Genomic DNA, 22,745 nt, shown 5'->3' on the forward strand with positions numbered 1-22,745 from the left:
AAAAATCAGCTGTGTTTGTCGTCTTATACGAAAATGAATGTGGCATAATATTCTCTGAGTTTTGACTAATTTTACCATGAAATTTAGAAACAGAAATCTCATTAGAAACTACATATTATTCTTATATTCTTATGGAGAAATATATTTTTTAATTTGATCATTTTTACAAATTAAATATAAATATTCCAAATCCCAGCATACAGTTTGAAAAAAAGAGAAAATGTATTTATTCTTTAATTGGATTTACGATCTGTGCAATTTATGAGCATATGCATTGCATTTTCAATTAATTCTTATTATTGAAAAATTCAAAAAATAATTACAAAAAATTAATTATCTATGATATTTAATTCTAAAACTTTTTGATTATTTCCCACAGACTTAAAGACCTGGAGATTTGCGAATACATCCACAATTCATTTTTATTATTTTCAAGTCAAATTCTACAAAAAAATATTTAAAGTTAACCCTTCTTTGTTCGAATTACATCCTATGCGATTTATGACCCCAAAAAATATTAACCTTAAAATAAAATGTAATTTCAGTTAACATTACGGAGAACAATGTGCACATTACACATTTTTGGCATTATATGGAATAATTATATGAACATAAATTTAATTTTTGTGCTTAATTAAAAACTGAATTACAATTTTTCTAAGCTATTTGATCGAAAATAGTACTGGCAAAACATAAACCTGACTTATGAAAAGTTCGACTTAAGATTTTTTTAATTAGAATGGAATTTGGTCGTTAATCAAAGAAGGCCTGTTTAAATAAAATTAAATAAAATAATTTGGTTTTGCGGAGCCGAATTCCGCGTGATCAGTTCGCACAGCAATTGTCACTGATCATACCAATCAATTTCATTTTTAAAGTTCCTTTATGACGTCACTGGAAGTGGATTTCCGACTAGAAAGGTGGGCTTTTTAATATCCGGTTTCTAGCGGGTAATTATAAAGATAATAATTTTGTTGCCAAATAAATTTATAAAAAATATAAAAATCAAAATTACAAAATATTGAGATGATATTAAAATTTTGTCAAGTATGATTGGTAAAGTTTCTATGAGTTTATTACGTTCAGTTAGTGAGTGCATTATTTCTAAAAACTGTGCGTCTCTTAAATAATATTATTTACAAAAGCGGATGACACATAATCATGAACCACAATAAATAAAAATATATACATTTTATCCATGAGTTGTTAAAAAATTAAAATAAATAAACCATCAACATGTTAATAAGTTAATATTAATTGAAAAGTTGATCAATTTATTAAGAGTGGAATTATAATGCTGCACTGTCTAGAATTTCAAAATTCCTAAATCTACCACCAGATGTCGCAGCCTGTTTATTCTGAGGAGGCAAATAAGCAAAAATGGACGAAAATATAAAATGGAAAGAAATGGATGAAATTTTATTTTTTATAATTAAAAAATAGATAATGTCAAAACACATTCAACTGAAAGTCTTATAAAATGTATCTCTAAATAAAATGAGTATATGAAGGTCCTAGAGGGAAAAAAAGTGCATCTTAATGACTTTTCGCAAAATTATATTGAATTTAAATTTAAATATTTTGGTTATTTTCGGTTAAACAATAAAATAAAATAGGGTATGCATTTTATATTTCGAATTTTTTTAACTCGTTAAAAGTAAATTTTAGTTAAGAAAATCATAAAATTCCTATGAAAATGCAGTAAGTGTGCATAAAAATATTTCTAAGAAATTAGCATTTAATGGAAAATTATAAAAAGTTTTGTTCAAAAAATGTATATTGGGTAATAAAGAAAAAATAATAGAAAGAATTAAAAATTAAATCGATTGGAATATTTTGAAATTTTTAAAAATTATACATATTCTTATTTTTTTTAAATAAAAATATATTTCATATTAAGAAGTTTTCTTAAGAAATTTGATGCATTTATAATTTTAATACATATGCATTAAAAATTTCATAACTTTAAGAGAATAATTCACTAGTGTCTATTGAAGTCCACCGTCAAGCTCGCATATGAAAAAGCTTTTGTGTTTCTTTTCTGAAAGTCTTTATCAGGAATATTATTATTTATTATTAATATTTATCATTAAACCACCGGAAAGGAATCAAAAATATTTTTGTTTGAAATAAACTTACGTTGTTCCATTTTCAATTGGAATAATGAATCCACCAGTCGTTGGTTCCTCTAATGTGTCTCCCCAGAAAAAGGCGTCTAAAAATAAAATTGAAAAACCAATCATAAAAACAGTACTTCATTTGGGCATGTTCTTGTAAATTGGGAAAGAATATACGCAGCTGGTAATTGATATCAAACAGCAAGAAATACAAACAGGACACGGGGAAAAAAAATCCTTGGTTTTTTTTTTTCTCTCTCTCTCTCTCTGCTATTCAAATAGAATGTTATTATTGTTCCTGAAACATTGCTGCTTTTTATTTTTCTTAATTTTTGTTGTTACTTCGACAATGGCTAACACTAGAATATATATCATAAGCATTGCAATATCCTGATCTAAAAAATGTCAAAGCATTTCAGAAAAAAAGAAATAAAGCTTAGAAATCATTTTTTATAGTAATAAAATCAAAAACTGACAGAAATAAAATCTGAAAATTTTTCAGGAATCCTAAATAAAAGATATAAAGCTAATTACAGATTACATAGTTAAAACTAATTATATACATATAATTACACAAATTACAGCTTAAAGTATACTGTTATGAGCAGAATCTAATTTTGACTATACCGATTCAGTAAATTAATTAATTATTAAATAACATATAAGCATTGTAATATCTTGATCTAAAAATATCAAAGCATTAAAAAAAATTGGGCATATAAGCCATTTTTATAACAATAAAATCAACAATTCACAGAAATAAAATCTGAAATTTTTTTTAGTAACCTTAAATAAAAGATATAAAGCTAATTACTAATTTAAATTATATAGTTACAACTATATAAGACAGATGACTATACAAATTACAACCTAAAGTATCTCGCAATGATCAGAATCTAATTATTACTGCACAGATTTAGTAAATGATATGTTGCTTAACAATATATTAAAACAATGTATATTTTAAAAGTTTTAATAAGTGAAAATGTTACACAAATAAGAAAAATCTAATATTTTATTTAAAGCTAATATTTTATATGAGTTTCTGTATTTTATATAATACAGCAACACATAAAATGTAATGTGAAAATCAGAATTAATTACAATCCTTTGAAGAACAGAATGTAATAAATAAGTTTCAGAAAATGCTGTATTTGATATTTTGGTTGCCTTTTTTTTTGAAGTTAACGATCTCACAATGATACTTTGGATTGATCTTTAACTACATAAATGCATCTAATTAGAATTAGTTGATTTTCGTTAGATTTAAATTAAAACATAAAAGAAGATAATTAAATGAAATACTCATATAGAACAGAAAACAAAAATAAAAACATTTTTTATAACATAATATGATGTAGAAATTCGTATTCTTAACAATGAATACGAATTATTTTTAACATATTGTTTTAATAACATATAACGAATTGTTTTATTAACATATAATATATTGTTTTTTTAACATAATATGATGTAGAAATTTGTATTCTTAACAATGAAAATAATTAAATGAAATACAAGTATAAACCAAAAAAAGAGATATATATATTTTTTTTAATAATATGATGTAGAAATTCAAATTCTTAACAATAACAATACAAGAATAGATCTACTTACCTGGGCCTTGTCCGTCATATTCAAAATCCTTTATAAAAATTGTGTTTTCATTTGCAATGTACACTGTTCCTTGTACTCCATGAACGTAGGTTTTAAAGTTGCCTATCAATTTACCATAGTACTTTGTCTGGGCTGCAACTGAAAATAACAGTAAAAATAAATATGTTAAAATAAACTGAAAAAGTTGGCAATTTACAGATCAAACTATCGTGTTCAAATCAATGTACAAACGCAGTGAATAGCCTTTGAAATATCTTAAGGAACACAGATCACTTTACATGTAAAAAGAGTGCTCATAATAATCACAACACTTACTCATGTGATGAAATGCATTTACATCCTACATTTTTACTCGTAATTATTTACTTTTTATTAATGATTTTTCATACTTATTTTTTTATTATTATTCATTTTTTAATGATTTTATTTTATTAATTATTCATAATGATACTTTTTATTAATGATTTATTCATGAATTATCATAATTATTTTGGTAAACAAATCATTATTATTCTCACATTATGAATTAATTTTTTTATTTTAATTGATTTCACAATTTGAATAAAAATTTTTACTTTCTTTTTACTAAGATTAAAATATTAATTCATTTACTATCAATTCTATTTACATCAGAATTAACCTTAATTGCATCAACGTATTATGAATATAAAATCTATTAATTAATTCTATTTATGTTATATATTAGACTGCCACTTATTTTTATAAGTTAGTTAATGAATATGTACACAAACACGTTCAAAAAAGTAATTTGCTTAAAATAATAAATAGCAATATATGTGTGTTATGCAGACATAAAATTTAATCTTTCTTCAAAATTTTCAGAATTTATGCTTTAAATAACTAACTCCTTATCATTAAATGGGAAAATGAAAAACATTTTTATAACAATTGCCTTGTGTTATAATCACAATATTTAAACAATAAGTACATTTTTTTTGTAAAGAAAAAAAAAAAGATTTTTTTTCAGTAAGCTGGAAAAGGCAAAAGGTTTTTTTAAAAATCTTTTAATGTTTTCAAATTTCTTTCAATCCTAAGATATAAACAATGAAATATTGTATATTAATCTTAGATAATGGTTTTATTATTATCGCATAGTTTCAGCATTTATTGCAAAATAAATATTACTAAGTTAACAAATATTATAAAAATAAAATACAAATGTGTTTTTTCAAAGATTAATATGTATTATTGAAAATCTTTGGGGTTTTTTAATAAATGCCAAAAGATTGTATCAGCCACCAAGAATTGAAAAAAAATGTCGTCTGCTTTTTAAGCATATATTTTCAATTATTCTTTTTTAATAAATGCAGAGAATAACGACAAGAGAATGAGATAAATTAAGAATTTATCATTTGATTCTTTCAAATATATTGGTGAAAATATCGTCTTGTTTTCTTACTACTGGAAATAAGATTTTATCTGTTACACTTTTGTATATTTCATTTATAACTATTAATAGGAATAAAAAAAATTCAACATATTTTTAAAAAGAAATTGTTTATAATAACCCAAATTTTTATTGTATAAAATATACAAAATTATACAGAAAACTATTTTATATGTAATAAATATAGCCAAATATAATTCAAAATCTAAACAGCAGTCTAGGTTAAGGATTGGAAAAGTCACTGATATCCATTTAATAAATCTGTTGACCAAGATAAAAATCAATTTCATGATATTCCTTTTCTCTGGATGGAAAAATATTAAATTTTTTTAGATAGTATGATCATATTTAAAGAAAAAGTCTGTTACTAAAAAAACGCACTTGTCAAATTTCAAGAGTCTAATGGCTAAGGAGATTTTCGCTTTAATGTATATTGTCACGAAGAAAACCCATTTATAGAAAATAATTTGGTTTATTTTAGAAGTTAAAATAAAGACAAAACAAACACACTCACATTCTCACTTCCATGATAAAGATTGTAATAAAGCATACTCAAACCAATTAAAATATTTGCAGCTTCTGGAATTTTTTAAAAGTGAACATTTTTACATAAGTTTGCCAGGTAGATTTAATTAGCTTTCTTCAATATATTAAATTTTAAACCACTTGCATTTAAAACACTTTCAAAATAAGGAAATAAAATACAGGAAGTATCTTATTTTTCTTTCAAAACTGGCAATATAGATAATTTTAAAAATATACGAAGTTAGGCATTGAAATCACATCTCAGCTTTGATTTCATAAGCAATTCCAGCTTCCGAAAAACTTTAATACAAAAGTTGTTCGTTTTAATAAGAGGCTAATTCACCTATTATTTATTTATTTTTTTTATTCTCAATCATAAGGATGTTATGGGGAAATAAAAATAGGTTAATTCACCTATTTTGATTTATTTTTTTACATTCAATCATAAGGATGTTATGGGGAAATGAAAATATGCTAATTCAATCATTTTGATTTATTTTTCCATATTCAATCATAAGAATGTTATGGGGATACGAAAATCTCATTTCTACCTTCTTTGAGCTAGACGGCTCATCTTCGTACTCCTTCGTGGTTTCTACTCTCCTTACAAGATATTCAAGACTTGTATCTAATTGAAATTGTTCTATTATTATGATATAAATGTGTGTAACAATATCTCTTAATCTAACTTAAATCCCAATTAATTTCCTAATTTTTTAAATCTTAATTTAACCCATATTAACTTTATTCTAAAACGTCCTCTTATTTTCTGACCAATTTCCACTTTTTTATTTAATTGTTTCTAACATGCACTTAACGAAATTGCTGACACCATCATTGCTACGCCTGAAGAAAGGGTTGAAAATCCTAAACACATGCATGCCTTTTAAAAAATACCTAAGATTCCCTTGCCTAAACAAAAGTGGCAAATAAATCCCTATCAGAATCTCATACTAAAAAGAATACAGAAAGGACAAATGTCCGTCTCTTTTTTGCTCTTGTGTTGCGTTGTAGATTGAAGTTACGTCTTATCGCTTTTTCTCTGTACATAATGCCATCCTTGTAAAATAAGTTGAAATCTAATTCCAACAGTTTCTTCTTTTCGCCCACACAGCTACAAAATTATATTTACATGTATGTAAGAATTTTAATTTAACTATGCTCTAATTATAATTTCCTAATCGTCCGAAACTCTATCTTCACTGTAACTTTAACTTCGGAGTTGAACGGGCTTTTAATTTTCCCGTGGAATCAAAATGCTGAGATTAGCACTTTTCTTTCTAAAACTATATGTAATCGAAATTCTTTCTTGCGTTTTCTCTTTCATCTCTTCTACTTAACAACGGCATACAAATATAGAGTACGACATGCGCAGTTGCATTTTTCATAGCCTGGCGTCATATGTATTATCAAAATTCATTATCTTCATTATCAAAATTCATTATTCTTCATTATCAAAAGAAAAAAAAACATGAAAAAATAAGTGAAATTAATTATATTTCTCAAAATTCACTCAAAAACATCAAATAAAAACATTCTTCTGTATTTAAATCGAAATTCCATTATCTATAAAAAATAAATTACAAAAAAGATATTTTTACATATGAAATAATTATCAGTAATAATTGTTCTCAACGCTACTCAATTAAGTTGAAAAACAGTAGATTCATTTTCCCATCAAAGAAAATTGAATTCATGGCGCAACCAAGTTTTAAACTCAATTGATTCCTTAACGTAATCAAAGGGGTGTGTCAGCTTATACGAATCCAGTAAATGAAATTCCAAATGTAGGTTATAAAAAGAATTTATGAATCTATTTCGCTGATTATAATGAGGTTTTTGCTCTCTTTTAAGCATCATTCCTCATTTAGTGATAATGAACGAGTTTTTTGGTATGGGTGTAATGCACTTTTGGATAAAACAATATGCAATTACATATGGTTATATTTTTGATTGCTATGGAGACGAGGTCCAAGCTAAATTTAGTATCCATTCTTCAAACCATCAGCAACCAACCACTTTTATTTTGAAGTTTAGAAATCATATCAGAAGTTTTTTAAAACTTCTTTACATTTTTCTGATAATTGAATTAAGAACACAACTCTTATTATCTAATAGAATAATTAAAAAAATAATTACTTTTGATACAAATCAAACATCGCAATTTGCAAAAAATGCGGCAGTTTATAAGCTTTACCATGTTCAAAAAGCCGTTCTCCTCATGCTTCTGTTTACTAAGAAATTTTTATTTTAAATTTTAAATATTTTAGTAATTAGAAAAAAGAATGAAATTTAAAATAAGAATATAAGTGAAATAAAAATTTTGAATCTTTTTGGAGAAATGTTGGCTGAAACAAGAATTCTCCCTTTTAATTCAAAGTTAATGGGTCAATTCATATCCTTTTATTAATCAAACTAAGAAATTATTTTCTCATTTCTTCTTTATAAAATCGTGCAACGTTAAACGTAACTCAAAAACTCATATGAAAATCACATTAAAGAAACAGCATTCTTATTTTCGTTATCATTTCGAAAAGAATAAAAGACATTCGTGCAAGAAATGAAAAGTTATAGTAATTAAAAGTAATAACTGCAATAAAATTTCCTTTTAAAAGAATTACATTTAAAAAAAAAGCGATGTAATTCAAGGGATAAATACAATTTTATTAAAATACTACTCAAATTACTTAGAATTAAAGCATTCAAGCTTCACATAAATTCTTCCAATTATACGTATGAAAAAAAATTCTGAATTGTAAAGCATTATAAACCCAAAATGTCCCACAGTTAATGTCCCACAGTTAAAATAATGACACACTCTAACAAAAAAGAAAAAAAAATTAGCCCCCCCCCTTTGATGATAATTTTCTTTCCAATTCTAATTTTCTTCATGGTCAATTATAACCGAATCCCCTCCCCCCCCCCAAAAAAAAAACCATGAAATGGCAGAAAAAAAAAATCTTAACTGGTAGACCTGTTGTTTTAAGTGGAAGTAAAAAGAAGATAAACAGCAGGTGACATACTAGCAAGTTCGTTAAAAGTACAATAGAGGGCGCTGTTTTAGTTGAATGGCATGTAATCTAAAATACAAAGCCTTATGGGTCCAGCGCTTTTGCTTTGTTTCCAATTAATTTTCCATTCATTATTAAAGCACAAATTTGCCAATTAAGAATTCTATTATTAACTCACCTTATACGTGAAATTAATACTAATATTTTTCATCGAAATAAAGTGTTTTCTCCTCAGTTTGTTTCCTTATATCAGTTTTGCAAATTTTCTAATATAAAATTGTCTCATTATTTTTAAACTTTAGATTAATTATACGTTTAACATTTTTAATAATAATAGTTCTAAATTGCAATTTAATCACAAATATCACTAACAATATGAAAATGTTTATTACAAATAAATTATAGACCAGAATATTCATTAATTAATAAAAACTGATTATATAGAAGTTATATAAATATAAGCAGGTAAAATTACAACAATAAATAATTACATTTATTCTTGTATTTTTAACTGCTTATTAAATGTAATATTACAATATTTGAAGAAATATTTTTAATCCAGATGAAAGCAGAAATTTAATTTATTAATGGAATTCATTCATATGACGTCATAATCAAATGATAAACATTACAGCAAATATCATTTAATATTTAACCGTCTATTAAAGTTATATATCTATTAGTAAGTTAAACGTTCTGACGAAGTTAATTTGTAAGCAGAACACTCGATGAATTTTCGAAAAACTCAAGCACGGTTATCAAGTCATTTAAAATATACAGTTTTTAAGTTTTTATCAGAATTAATATTAAACCTTTAAACTAAATAAATGTTGAAAAAAATAATAAATCCATAAGAATAATAATCCATAATAATAATAATAGTCCATAAGAATAATAAATTTTGGAACAGATAATCCGAAACAATCAATGAGGAACAAACATCTAAATTTTATTTCTTTAAAAAAAAAAAAAAAAACCTATTTGAATCTAGAGCAAACACGTGTAGTTTCTGATGTCACTGCTTGCTAGTTCAAACTGAAATTGTTTTGAATTTGAATTATTTTGACTACGAATACTTCAAAAGAAAAAAAAACGTCAACTTCCTGTCAGTTGAAGGAATAAATACAATTTCCAACTCGGGCAGCTCTCAAATTTATTTATTCTCGGTGAATGATTCTGATATTAAAATGTGACACTCATCCTTAGACAAAGCATTTCGCAACACCCAAAAGTGACACGTTAACTGCTCCCATTCTTTTGTTTGTCTTATCTAAGTAACAAGGCGTTACTTACATTAGCAGTCAGTCTACTGAGAATTAATTAGAAGATAATGTAACATTTTAAAATATAGGCTAAATTGGAGCAAAATCTAGGCATCTAAGAAACATGTAAATAGTGGCAGCTGTTTGCTATAAACTCTATGCTACAGTGACAATCAGTGTTTTTTCCATAGTAATGTATTTCTGCATAAATTAAATTTAAACTCTACTTATTAAATATGAATAATTTAATTATCAAAAACAATAATAATTTGAATTTTAACTTGATGTGAGTAAACTATAACAAAGAAATTATCACTAAGTAATTACTAATCTTTTAATAATTTTAATTAAAATTTATTTTTAAAAATAAAGTTTTAATTTACTTCTCCTGTAGTCTTTACTCTCTTTTAAGATGTATAACAATAGGTAAATGCAAAGTTAAATTTAATACATGTGTAGAAAAATAATTTCGCATTTATTTATGAAAAAGGTTTAAAGTGCAATATTTTTTTTTAATTTATTTTTTATTTATCATGAATTATTTTCCGTTATTAGGAATTTATTTTCAAATTTTAGACTCCAGAACCAACAGACTAACCGATATACGCAGTTCGAAAATAATACTCAAAAAAGTAAAAAAAAAAAAAAAAATGTGGAGATTTCATAAAAAAATTTGATGGCGGAATATTTTTTTTTATTTCTATATTTCATGTAAGAAAAGGACAAGCCCATAAAGTAACATCGGGACTGAGTCACGGGATAAAGTCACGGGACTGAGATGTCATAATCTATCTAGCTACAAGTATCTTACTTTCCGATTTTGTTTATAATTTCTATATGTAGGCCTTTAATCTTAACATAAAGTTTTTACAAACCTCTAATTAAATACAAATTAAATGCAAATAATGTATGTATTCGGTTTCTTTCGATCAAACCATGATTTTATGTCAAAAATATTAATGGCGATAGAAGCATGCACTTACGTTAAACACGAATATTACTGAATCATGCCTTATTCTGGCGCAAAGCAGTCATGATAACGAAAGAATCGTGTTGAAAGTAGACGCTTAAGGTCAGCCGTGGAGTATTTTTGGTTACTTTTTAGAATAATTCATACGGATGAGTTCATTATAAGATTTTTATCAGTATTTAAAACAGCATTTAAATTTATAAAACTGTGGAACAACTTAATAACGGATTAGATAATTGTTTACAAGGTTAGACATTCAAGAAAATATTTGTCTTAACACTGACTAGCTTACTTTGTGTCATTTATACAAAGTATTCACTCTAATTTTTTAACCGTTAAAAACTGGGAAAAACTTCCATTTGGAAAAATGCTTTTAAATAAAAACGGCATGAATACACTTAGTTTAAAGTGTTATTTAAAACTAAGTTAAAATAAATTTAAGCATTTTAAAGTTTACCTATCATTACTTTATTTTTGAAGTTACACTTGTCGCGAATAGCATATAAGCCGGTTAATAACTACGCATAACAAGCAGTTGTTTTTGTATAATGGTTATGTTACTGGACAGAGAACCACAAGGTCCCAGGTTCTATCCTCGCTCATCCCAACCGCCTCACACTCAATTTTACCTTCGTAAAATCGGGTTCGAGATTATATATGACTTTGTCAGCATGAGAGCAAATAGAAAAAGGCTCTAATAGTTAGGTTTTTTAAAAAATATATTGTTTCTTTGTGTGTAAAATCGCGTTTTCTGAGAAAAGACACCTATATAGATAAACTTAAAAAGTAAAACCTTATTTAAATATCCAAATCGTCAGAGCCGTTCTCGAAATACACGAAATAAATTTATATATATACAAAAATTGTTCGTTTGAAGTTATAAAATTTTATAGCTCAAACCTTTCCTCACATTAAAGAAAGTTAAATAAAAAACATTCAAAATATTTTAAACTGTATTTTACAACAAATTTCCATTGATTTGTAGCTGCTTTTATACAAGCAAACGTTGAAATAATCTTAATTAAACATATTTTTTTGTGATATATATATATATATATATATATATATATATATATATATATATATATATATATATAAAGATAATTTAATGTATTCTAAAACTTTACCCTGCTACGATGTTTCGGACAAGATGGATCTTATTACATTTTTTTTAATTCCCTAATCTGCGTAAATAGCACCATCAGCTTTGCAGTGTAAAGCAATTTGAACGTTTTTGCAACTGAAAAATTTAACATTGAAGAGATACTTGCAATATGCCCTTTTTAGAAAAAAGCTGACTTAAACTAATTATTAAATAAAGATAAGAGCAAAAATAAAAAAAAAATTTCTGTAAACAGTCCCCTATTGTTCATATTTTGCTATCAAGCCAGTGCAAGTAGGTTAGTAGCTTTCAACGGAAAAAAAAATTAAATAACCAAAATAATAAAAAGGCTTCGCGCACGGCAGTTAAAATCATTAAATCCGTGTAACGCTTCTGGGAGAAAAAGTTAAACCCGAACGGAACAAAATATTAAAAAAGAAGTCGAAAAAGATTTCTATTCTATGATAAACGAAAAACATTTACGATTCAAATTCTATAATTTCGTCCTAGTGTTCTATGTGTTATAATTTTGCTTTGTATTTTGCACTGCAACTTTGCCATATTGTCTCTTTCAACACAAACATTCGAGAAAACTTAGCATTCTTTTCGCGGTGTCATGATGTATTTATTTCTTTTATATAAAATTAATCTTATGAGTTCTTTTTATAATTTTATCGATATGGTCAATAATCAGCCGCCTCTTTCACCAAATTCGGCATAAAATTTTCTATATAATGTTCTGAATAGAATTTAAAGAATTTGCATTTGTTAACACATATACTCAACAAAAATAATAAGTCGTAATTTATATTGTACCAGCCGCCTTTGGCGACCAGCCGGTTCGCCAATCTTAATGCAAGTTAAAATTTTAATAATTAAATATTTTATGGAACTCCCATTTTAATTGCTTCTTCATTAAAATATTTTGAAACTTCGAATTTTAATAGTCATATAATTCTCTGATAATATTATAAAGGTCTTCAGCCATAGCGTAATATATATCTCTCTAATTTTCTGTTAGCACCGGTAGAATTTATGCTTTAAATTAAAGAGGAAATGATTAAACTGCAATAAATATAATAATATTTTTTTTTTACTGAAACGAAGCATTTTTTTAAATATGAGTGCTGAAAACAGAGTCACTGAGTATTTAAACATTATGGGCACTAAAGAATATTTTTCTCAATTCATATAATATCTCAAGAAGTTTTCAATAACATTTTTTCAGATTCATCATGAACAGATCTATTAATTAACAATGTTTAGTTTTAAATGCGTCAAACACTAAAAAAATAAACAGAAACGTTTGAAATAATCAGTCGAAAACATATTAAGCCTTCAAAACCAAGTTCGTATCAGTTGAAAATAGTTGTCAACAATCAGAACACAATGCGCATGCGTGAATTTTTAACGCCAATTATGGTAACGCAAATGCGTGAATTTTCTACTCAAGTTGGGGTAACGCTATGCAGATTAAAAATTTTGAATTTCCTTTATTCTGTTTTATTTTAATTCAAAAGTACTTCAGAATGAATCTGAAAGATCGATTAATGAACAATGTTTAATTTTAAATGCATCAAACATTAAGAAAATAAACAGAATCCTTTGAAATAATCTGCCCAAAATTTCTTAAGCCTATCCTCTTTAGCGTGGAAAAAAAAACTGAAGCCTTACTCATTTGGCAGTGGGGAAATGAAAAGATTTTTTTTGGCAGGAAAGTTAGTTTTTAGTCAATTATTAAAATTCTAATTAAAAATTCCAAAAAAGGGACCCCAGGTGCACTTTTTCGACCTCCAAGGTATGTATGTGCCAAATTTGGTAGCTGTAAGTCGAACGGTCTGGCCTGTAGAGCGCCAACACACACACAAATTGAGCTTTATATAAGTATAGATAAATAATTCTTAGTTTTTTTTAGTTTATTGTATCCGCGATTATTTTAATGGGAGAGGGAATAATCATATTTACACTTTTCCAAGACTGGCAAAATATAAGAGCGGACAGTAGTTAGAATAATTCCAACAATTAAATAGGAACCCTAGGAATTTTATCAGAAACCTAATTTAACTTTTTAAGGTTCAAATTATTCGTTGCCATTCAAAGAATGAAAAAATATGCTTAAAAATATTTTATATTTAAAATCACTCATTATTTCAAATTAATTAATTAATTAATTGTATTTAGATTAATTAAAATATTTAGATCATTATTAATTTATGTCCGTTATATTGACCTCTAGGCCTAATCAAACTCTTTCTAGCCTAAATTAAAAGCAGAAAGACATAGAAAAACGCATTACATCTGTGATACCAAATGACTTCACAGACTTGGAAAAGGTTAATCTTCATCAACCATTGAATTAACAGAAAAATCAATTGAAAATAAAATCTAAATATATAAAATAAATCTATCAGCTGGTTAAATTGTTATATTTTATATTAATTTATTATACGAGCTCCAGTTGAGATTAGGGCCCCAATAGTCTTATGTTGCTTCAAGGCCAGATAGCAAATATAACATTCGATTGCAGTAAAGATCCACTGTGGATGTGTGCCCAGGGCTATATATGTTGGTAGGTGTTAAATAATTTCATGTTGATATGGCGCAGAAGTTTGAGGTAAAGTATATTGTCATCTGATCAAAGCTCAGAATTTTAAATTATGTTCTCAATTTGTCCTGGCATATCATTGAAACTGACATAAATTTCATAATTCAATCAAATAGCTAGTAATTTTTTTTAATTCATGAAATCCATATTTGTTAAATTGTTTAACAGAATTATATCTGTTAATCTTACTTTGAAATCTGGAAACTATTAATTAATAATATCAATTAATACTTGTGATAACTTTTAAGCGATAATTATACACGATATAGAATATTATATTTCAGCGTTGAAAGTCATGGTCTCATGGTGATAGAATATTTCTTTTGGCACCGATAGCAAGCAAGCCTCTAGCAATGGAATCACAAAAATTCGTTCCGTAGCTAGAGTGGAATGGAAGTTTGAAGGGTGAATTGCAATTTAGATCTCTATCATTTGATCGCTGAAAAAAATGCTGATCTAAAATTATTCTCGTGTAGGTTCGAACGAACGGATTACTAACTAGATATTTTTATTTTACTTTCGTAAGGAATCATCTGTTAGCATACGTTAGAAATAATTTTGGGCATCAGAATAAATAAGGTATTATGTTAAACATCAGAGGAATCATGTCAAACATCAGAATAAATAAGATATTATGTCAAACATCAGAATAAATAAGATATTATGTCAAATATCAAATGAATCATGTCAAACATCAGAATAAATAAGATATTATGTTAAATATCAAATGAATCATGTCAAACATCAGAATATAAGAGGAATTCTACCTCAGAATATATAAGAAATCATGTCAGATATCAGAATATCAGATGAATTCTACCTCAGAATATATAAGAAATCATGTCAGATATCAGAATATCAGAGGAATTCTACCTCAGAATATATAAGAAATCATGTCAGATATCAGAATATCAGATGAATTCTACCTCAGAATATATAAGAAATCATGTCAGATATCAGAATATCAGAGGAATTCTATCAGAATATTAACAAAAGACATGAGGAATCATGTCAAACATCAGAATATAAGAGGAATTGTATTTCAGAATACAAATGAAATCAAATGAGACATCAGAATATAAGAGGAATTGTATTTCAGAATACAAATGAAATCAAATCAGACATCAGAATATAAGAGGAATTGTATTTCAGAATACAAATGAAATCAAATCAGACATCAGAATATAAGAGGAATTGTAATACAGAATACAAATGAAATCAAATCAGACATCAGAATATAAGAGGAATTGTATTTCAGAATACAAATGAAATCAAATCAGACATCAGAATATAAGATAATTTCTATCTTAGAATTCTTCTTAATTAATAAGAAAAAGTGTCAGACAACAGAAAAAGTGAGGAATCATGTCAGATATCAGAATATAAGAGGAATTCTATCTCAGAATGCATAAGAAACCGTGCCAGACATCAGAATATACGAGATTAAATCATTCATCAGAATATACGATGAATGACATATATTAGAATATGAGGAATCATATCATATTATCATGTTTTAAAGTTGTGAAAAATGTAACGCTAAAGAAATCTTTCAGTAAATATGTTATTTAAAAGAATTTTTTTGAGTGATTTCTAATTAGTGAAAGTTTGGTAATGTTTCTAATAATACCTTTTGGATTGGAATTTTAAGTTGGAAAGTACTTCAAAAACTTACATCATAGAATGTTAACAAGCATTCATTAAAAAGACCAGATTGGAATTCAAGATAACGTTTGATTTTATAAAACCAATGACCCCGAAATTCACGCTTTTCGAATTGTTTAAAATAAGAATACTCTGGAACATATTTCTAAACTATTAATTCTTTGCAGTAGCGACAAATCAGATACAATCACAACGGGATTTCTCCACTAATAATCTGAAAGATTTTGCAACCTCCGGTCACCTGCTGAGTAAGTAGCTAGCTGTATTCATTATAATTCTTAGATTTCTGCCGGACTATAATTAATTCTCGAGACTATTTCGCAAAAAAATTTCGAATTAATGAAAATATCCAGCTGTGCGTTAACTTTTTTCGTGTTTTCTGAATTTGTTATATTCTTTTTAGCCAAAAAAAGACATGAAATCTCAGGTACTATTAATTATTTCAATCATTAAGTATGGAAAAATGACTTTGTATCTGAATTTTAGTAGGTTAGAAGTTTATCTAAGTTCAGATTTTTCTTTAAATAAAAGAAGTTTTATTATTTTTTCTTTTTTTAAAAATCAATTTTGGATTTGATTTTTAGCTACATTCCTTATCGTTAAATCAATATTGAAAGTTTTGAACTTGGCTAGTTTCAAAGATTGATGAGAATGACTATATTGGTGAAGACAATTCTCTTCAGGTTCAACTCGATTCAGATTTGCTTTTAAATAAAAGTTGTTTTAACATTCTTACTTTTTTTAAATTTCAATTTTATATTTGATTTTTAACTTTATTCTATATTATTAAATCAATATTGAACATTTCGAACACGGATAATTTCAAAGATTGATTAAAGAGAATTCATACTGATGAATAACTGGAAAAGAACTGTTCTCTCGAAATTTCGGATATTTATGGAAATCATCGTATTTCTTTTAATCTCATAATGATATTTAATTTATTTGGCTTGAAAATTTTAACCTAACACATTTCAATAAAGTAATTACAGGAATTCTCATCAAAGAATTCATACAAGAATTAAAGTATTAAAAATTTTTATGTTCTTAAATGCCCTGAAAGTTGTAAATGAAATTAAAATGAAAAAAGAAAGTGCTTCAGTTATTAAAGTAAAGTTTTATTCTTATTAAATAATCAACATCATTCAATACCAAATGATTTTTTAAAAAAACCAAGCTTTTAAATAAAGAGCTTTAAAAATCGTTTGCAAAATTATTTCCTTGCGGAATTACACTTTTGACATCAATTATAGAAGGTAATTTAATAAAGTTTCTTTTAAAAAGTAAAACAATAGACAATGAAATAATTTAGACATCTAAACAAGACAGTAATTGCGCCATTTATTCTCTTTCAAAATGCTGCCAAATCCATATATGAAAAGTTCACTGGCCGAATTTCCATAGCAACCAGACATCACGTTCATTAACGCTATTGCAACTCGCCGATGAGCCATGCCATAATCGTCTTGAACAGTTGAAATCATGTCTCGCTACAATTCTGAAAACTCGTTAACTTAAAAGGAGCAAATATTGAACTTGTTAGGTTTCTAGATAGGTTTCTAGATGATAATTCTTATAGGTTGGCATATTATTTATAAACTGCTGGTTGCGACAGAAATGATTAAAGATTGTATAAAACACTCACTACGGCAGATCGTATGGACATCTAAAGTTAGTTTATTTAAAGGTAGTAAGTGTTCTTCAAGAAAAGTTTTAAAAATTTTCAATTTAATTAAATATTAATCAAAATTTTAAAAAATTTTCTCAATAATTTCAGTGTATATTATCGCACAAAAACTACTTTTATATCACTATAAAATTTAAAAAAATAGAAGTTTAACGATATCACTTTATTGCTGCACAAATTATTCCAGTAATTTAACAAAATATTAAAATTTTTTTATAATAATGCTTTTATTGCTTTAATTACTGCATTTTACATCGATCGAAAGCGATGATACTAAATACTATTTTTTTACCTGCAAGATTTGCTGCTGTATAATTCAGAACGTATTTGAAATATAAAAGATAGATCAGTAAATCAACTGAAAATTATCATTTGGAATGCCCAAAAAAGAAAATAACCGAATACTCTTCATGTGATGCTTTTCATTTTTGGCCTATTTCATTTTTCTATATTTTATTACTGAAAGATTAATTATTAAATCAACTGAAAATTATCATTTACAATGCACAAAAAAGAAAATAACCGAATGCTCTTCATATGATGCTTTTTCATTTTTGGCTATTTCATTTTTTTATGTTTTGCTAATAAATATTGTTTACTTATGTTTGCTATTTTGTTTTAATTTAGTAAATTCATTCTTACGAGAAGCCAATTAAATGCACGATATCTATTTAAGTTTTTGAATCCATCAAATATCTCGCATAGATGAATGAGACGTAATAGATATGCATTTGCATGTTAGATGACATTTCCGCTACGTTTGTTTTGCTATTGTAAATATGTTAAAATTGTTTTATTTTTTAATCCATGCATTAAAAATTATTTTGAGTCAAATAATCTTTTCAAATAAAAAAAGAATGTTATTCATTTTGACAATTTTGATTTGAATTTAAGATTACTCCTATTTAGATGAAAAGAACATTCTGAAATGAAATATAACATTCTATTCTCCTATAGCATCGAATGAGAGTCATAATTTTTATTCACAGATAACTAAAATAAATTTAATTTTGAAATAGTTTGTTTTTTCAGGTTAGTTTCATTTCTGTATTTTAATATACTAGAATGGCTTAGTAACGAAAAGCTTATAAAATAAAATGTTATTGGAACTTCAGTGAAAACTACAACAAAATAGGAAACAAAAAAAATTACCGAACAATTCTTAAAAAAAATGTTTATATTCGAAATTAAAATAAAGCACGGACTTGAACAGAATAATAGCAAAATTCATACAGAAAAAGTCTCAGAACCTTAGCCAAATGTTATACTATTCAGAGCGTTTCAAATAATTCAGATAAAAATAATAATGAAAAAAAAAAAAAATCTCGACCGACCAGGAATACGAAAGATGATTTTTTTTTTTTTTTCCGTTTTGTTCTTAATCATGTGTGAAGCTGTATTTTATGGGTTAGGAGAACTTCAATCAATTGTTCGTTGAGTTATCTACCCTACATTCGATTCTTTTTATGCTTTAATAATAATAGGAATACGAAATTCAGCATTCTTTTATGGCTTTTCAATATGACTTAAGAAATTCTTAGATCGAAAAAGTCAATGCATTTTTTTATTTTGAAGAATTAGTACCGGAATTTTCTTTTAATATTTCCTTATTTGACCTTCATAAATAGGTCACGTGTTCAACATGTCCCCTTTAAGATGTGTCCAGTTTCGATCAATTTTTATTAGGAGGTCAGTGGGTGCATTGATTAAACTGTTGGAATGAATGATTTTGATCGACATCCGCTGAGCTAAAAATGATTCTTTTAAAAAGAAGAATGTGAATGAAATTTTTGTACATTTGACGTAAAATATTAAAAAATGAAGGTGATATGTCAAGTCTTAAAAATTATTTTTACTATCATCTATAATTAACAATTATTATAAAAAGAATTCTTTCAAATAATTAATAAATTTCAAAAAAATTTCCCCAACTAACAACGAATTATAGCTTTTAAATTAAAAATGAATTCCATCTAAATATCATACAAAATTTTTAATTCACTAAGAAGTATGTTTCACCAAATTAACTGAGATATTTTTTATTTGTTAATATACGAAATAGGATACAGAATTACAATAAGAATGGTTGTATTATGATATACAATTGCTTAATAAAAAGTTCTAGAGTTTAATATTTTCTAAAAAGTAAAAAAAGCTGACCACGGCAAAAAATAATTCATCTTTATTAATTCCACATTATTGTTTTTTAAAAACACATTTAAATTATTAATCATTGTTACCTATATAAAAAACAGGAAGCCATTGATTCAATTTATAATAAAATAATTAATATTTATTTAAATGGACGTTTTGAATAGAATTTGAAGTAGGTCACATGCTGTTGTTATTTTATCAATCAAATGATCGTATTTGAGACTGATTAATAAACTGAAACACTTCAGTACCAAGTACCAAATAGAAAACGATTTTACAACTATTTAATCGCAGCTTCAAGTTGCATTGTAATTCCTGATATTAATACCGTACATAATGATGTAGATTAGATAAATCAATTTGTCTGATTTAAAACTTGTTGATGCAAATGTAAGATGCATAGTTTGATTAACACGGAATAATTCATGTTTATCTTTATGATATTTAGTAAGCAGTTCCGTGATCTGGAATTAGAATTTCAAAAAAAAAAAAATTATGAAATTAATATTTGCAATTCGTTTGGTTGCGAATTTAATGACAAATTAGAAATAATTAATTTTGTATGAACTACTTACAGAATTTTTCAAACAATTTATTTCAGTCAAAGAATTTTAATTATCAATAGAAAAGGAAGTTAATTTAATTTTTGCATGTTTACACGCGATGAGTTAGATAAAGAAAAACAGAAATTAATTTTGCACAAGAGTGTTAAAAATAAAATGCTAACTTCAATACATTCAAGAAACATTTATACCAATATCAGTTTAATGAAAAAAATTTGAATTCTAGTTAATTCTGTATTAATGTTTGGAAAAGTGCGAGCTGTAAGCTTTGATAATGTTTATACGTTGTTATACTATTTATAAAATTTCATATGCATGATTTAAAAATAATTCAAAATGTTCTTCAGTCTAGAACAATTGTTCTTAGAGTTACTTCATTACTAACAGGTATTAAATAAGAAAGGATTTTTCAAAATTTTAATTATATTTTTAATTTATTGAAAGCTAGTTAAGATGTTAGCGTTTAATATCAATAATTTCGAAGCATATCATAGTCCAAAACCCAGTTTTATATCACTTTTAAAATAAAAAGATAAGCTTTGCGTGGCATGGATTTTTTTTCGCGCAATGCATTCTCTGATTTGAATAAATTTTTAAATACATTTTTACTTTCTCCTTTGCATAGAATAGAGAAAGTATAGTAATCGTCAAAAAACTCGAACTCGAAATTCTGACGAATCTCCATGTTTTAGACCTCCTTTAGTTTGAAAAAAAAATGTATTTTTGGAAAGTGTCCATCTGTCTCTGCTGTGGCAAAGATAACTCAAAAATTTTTGATCAAGATGGATGTAATTTGATCTAATTCTATCAAATTTGATCAATCAAGTTCTTTATCAAATTTTGAGCAAACTCCGCTTGGAAGTCTGTCTGTCCAGCTGTTCGAATATAACTAATGTAAACAATGGCAGTAAAAAATATCATTGCGGACGCCTTTTCTATTGCAATTCACTCAAATGATCAAAAGATCCCTAGATGAATGATATACTCACGAAAAAGTGTATTAATAAGTGTTCTTAATTGCAATTAATGACCTTGATTTCATATCACAGCTCTTTTATTAACGAAAAAAAAAACATTCAAAAAACAAACTACACTATCTACAAGATGTTGCCATACAGCACAAACTAAATCAAAACAAAATAAGTAATTCCTAGGTTATACGTGGACGGTTTAAATTCAGATATTGAAAATAATATTGCACAATCATAAACTGAACACATACATAAAACAAAAAATAAACGGAGTGAAATATTTTACATTTACAATTAATACGATGACTAGAAAACGAAGAGAGTTAGATTCACAAAATTCGATACACAAAATTAATATCTATAGTCAAGACACTTTTCAAATTTTGAACCAAATTCAATTAGAGAGTAACCAACTATCGGTCGGTACATTCAGAAACCTGTAAGCATGATAGATCAAAATCGTATCGATTAAAATATACCAAATTTGGTATTGGATTTTGTGACTACATTTGTAGTTCAATGTCCAATTTTTGTTTCAATCAGTTGGTAAAAACGCGTTTAACACACAAATTCTATTTTCGGGTACTATTAACCGCAAGCCAGGGATTAATCGCCAAAGTGTTGCTTGATAGTTCAGTAGAAATGCTATATTTAAGCCAAAGGTTCATATTTCGTAACTACTGTATGCCAATGCCATGCAAGATGTTCTCTGGAATAACATCTTTATTAGAGAGTTTGCGAGAAAGTTTTTGGGAAATCATTCCTGCTGGTAAAATAAATGTCGTAACAATATTTTTCGTTGCTTCAGTTATTTCATATTTATACACGCGCTTATTCATTTCTTTGAATGCAAATCACCGCCACAATACGATTAAGAGTAAAATAAACGAAAACGATTAAGTAATATAAATTAATAATTAAAATAAACGAAACATTCTCTTATTACAATATTTCCAACAAGAGTTTCGAATTGCCTTCATTTTTTTTTCTTTATTTGAAAAACTGTGTTGTTATTTTGGTCTACTGCCACTAAGTTTGCTATTTTTAACAAGAACCAACACCTATCGTAACACTTGTCAACAATGCAT

General features: G+C 26.3%; 1 protein-coding gene across 1 annotated transcript in view; it reads right to left on the reverse strand.

Annotated features, from left to right (window-relative positions):
* The window catches only part of LOC129984532 (protein Skeletor, isoforms B/C-like), an 87,143-nt gene that overhangs the window by 36,541 nt on the left and 27,857 nt on the right, over positions 1-22,745 (reverse strand). Inside the window, exons 2-3 of the mRNA XM_056094434.1 lie at positions 3,735-3,872; positions 2,140-2,215 (exon numbers count right to left, since the gene is read on the reverse strand). Coding sequence (XP_055950409.1) covers positions 2,140-2,215; positions 3,735-3,872 — 214 coding nt within the window. The remainder of the gene's footprint in view (positions 1-2,139; positions 2,216-3,734; positions 3,873-22,745) is intronic.

The sequence above is a fragment of the Argiope bruennichi genome, chromosome 9 (genome assembly GCF_947563725.1).
Source record: "Argiope bruennichi chromosome 9, qqArgBrue1.1, whole genome shotgun sequence".
NCBI lineage: Eukaryota > Metazoa > Arthropoda > Arachnida > Araneae > Araneidae > Argiope > Argiope bruennichi.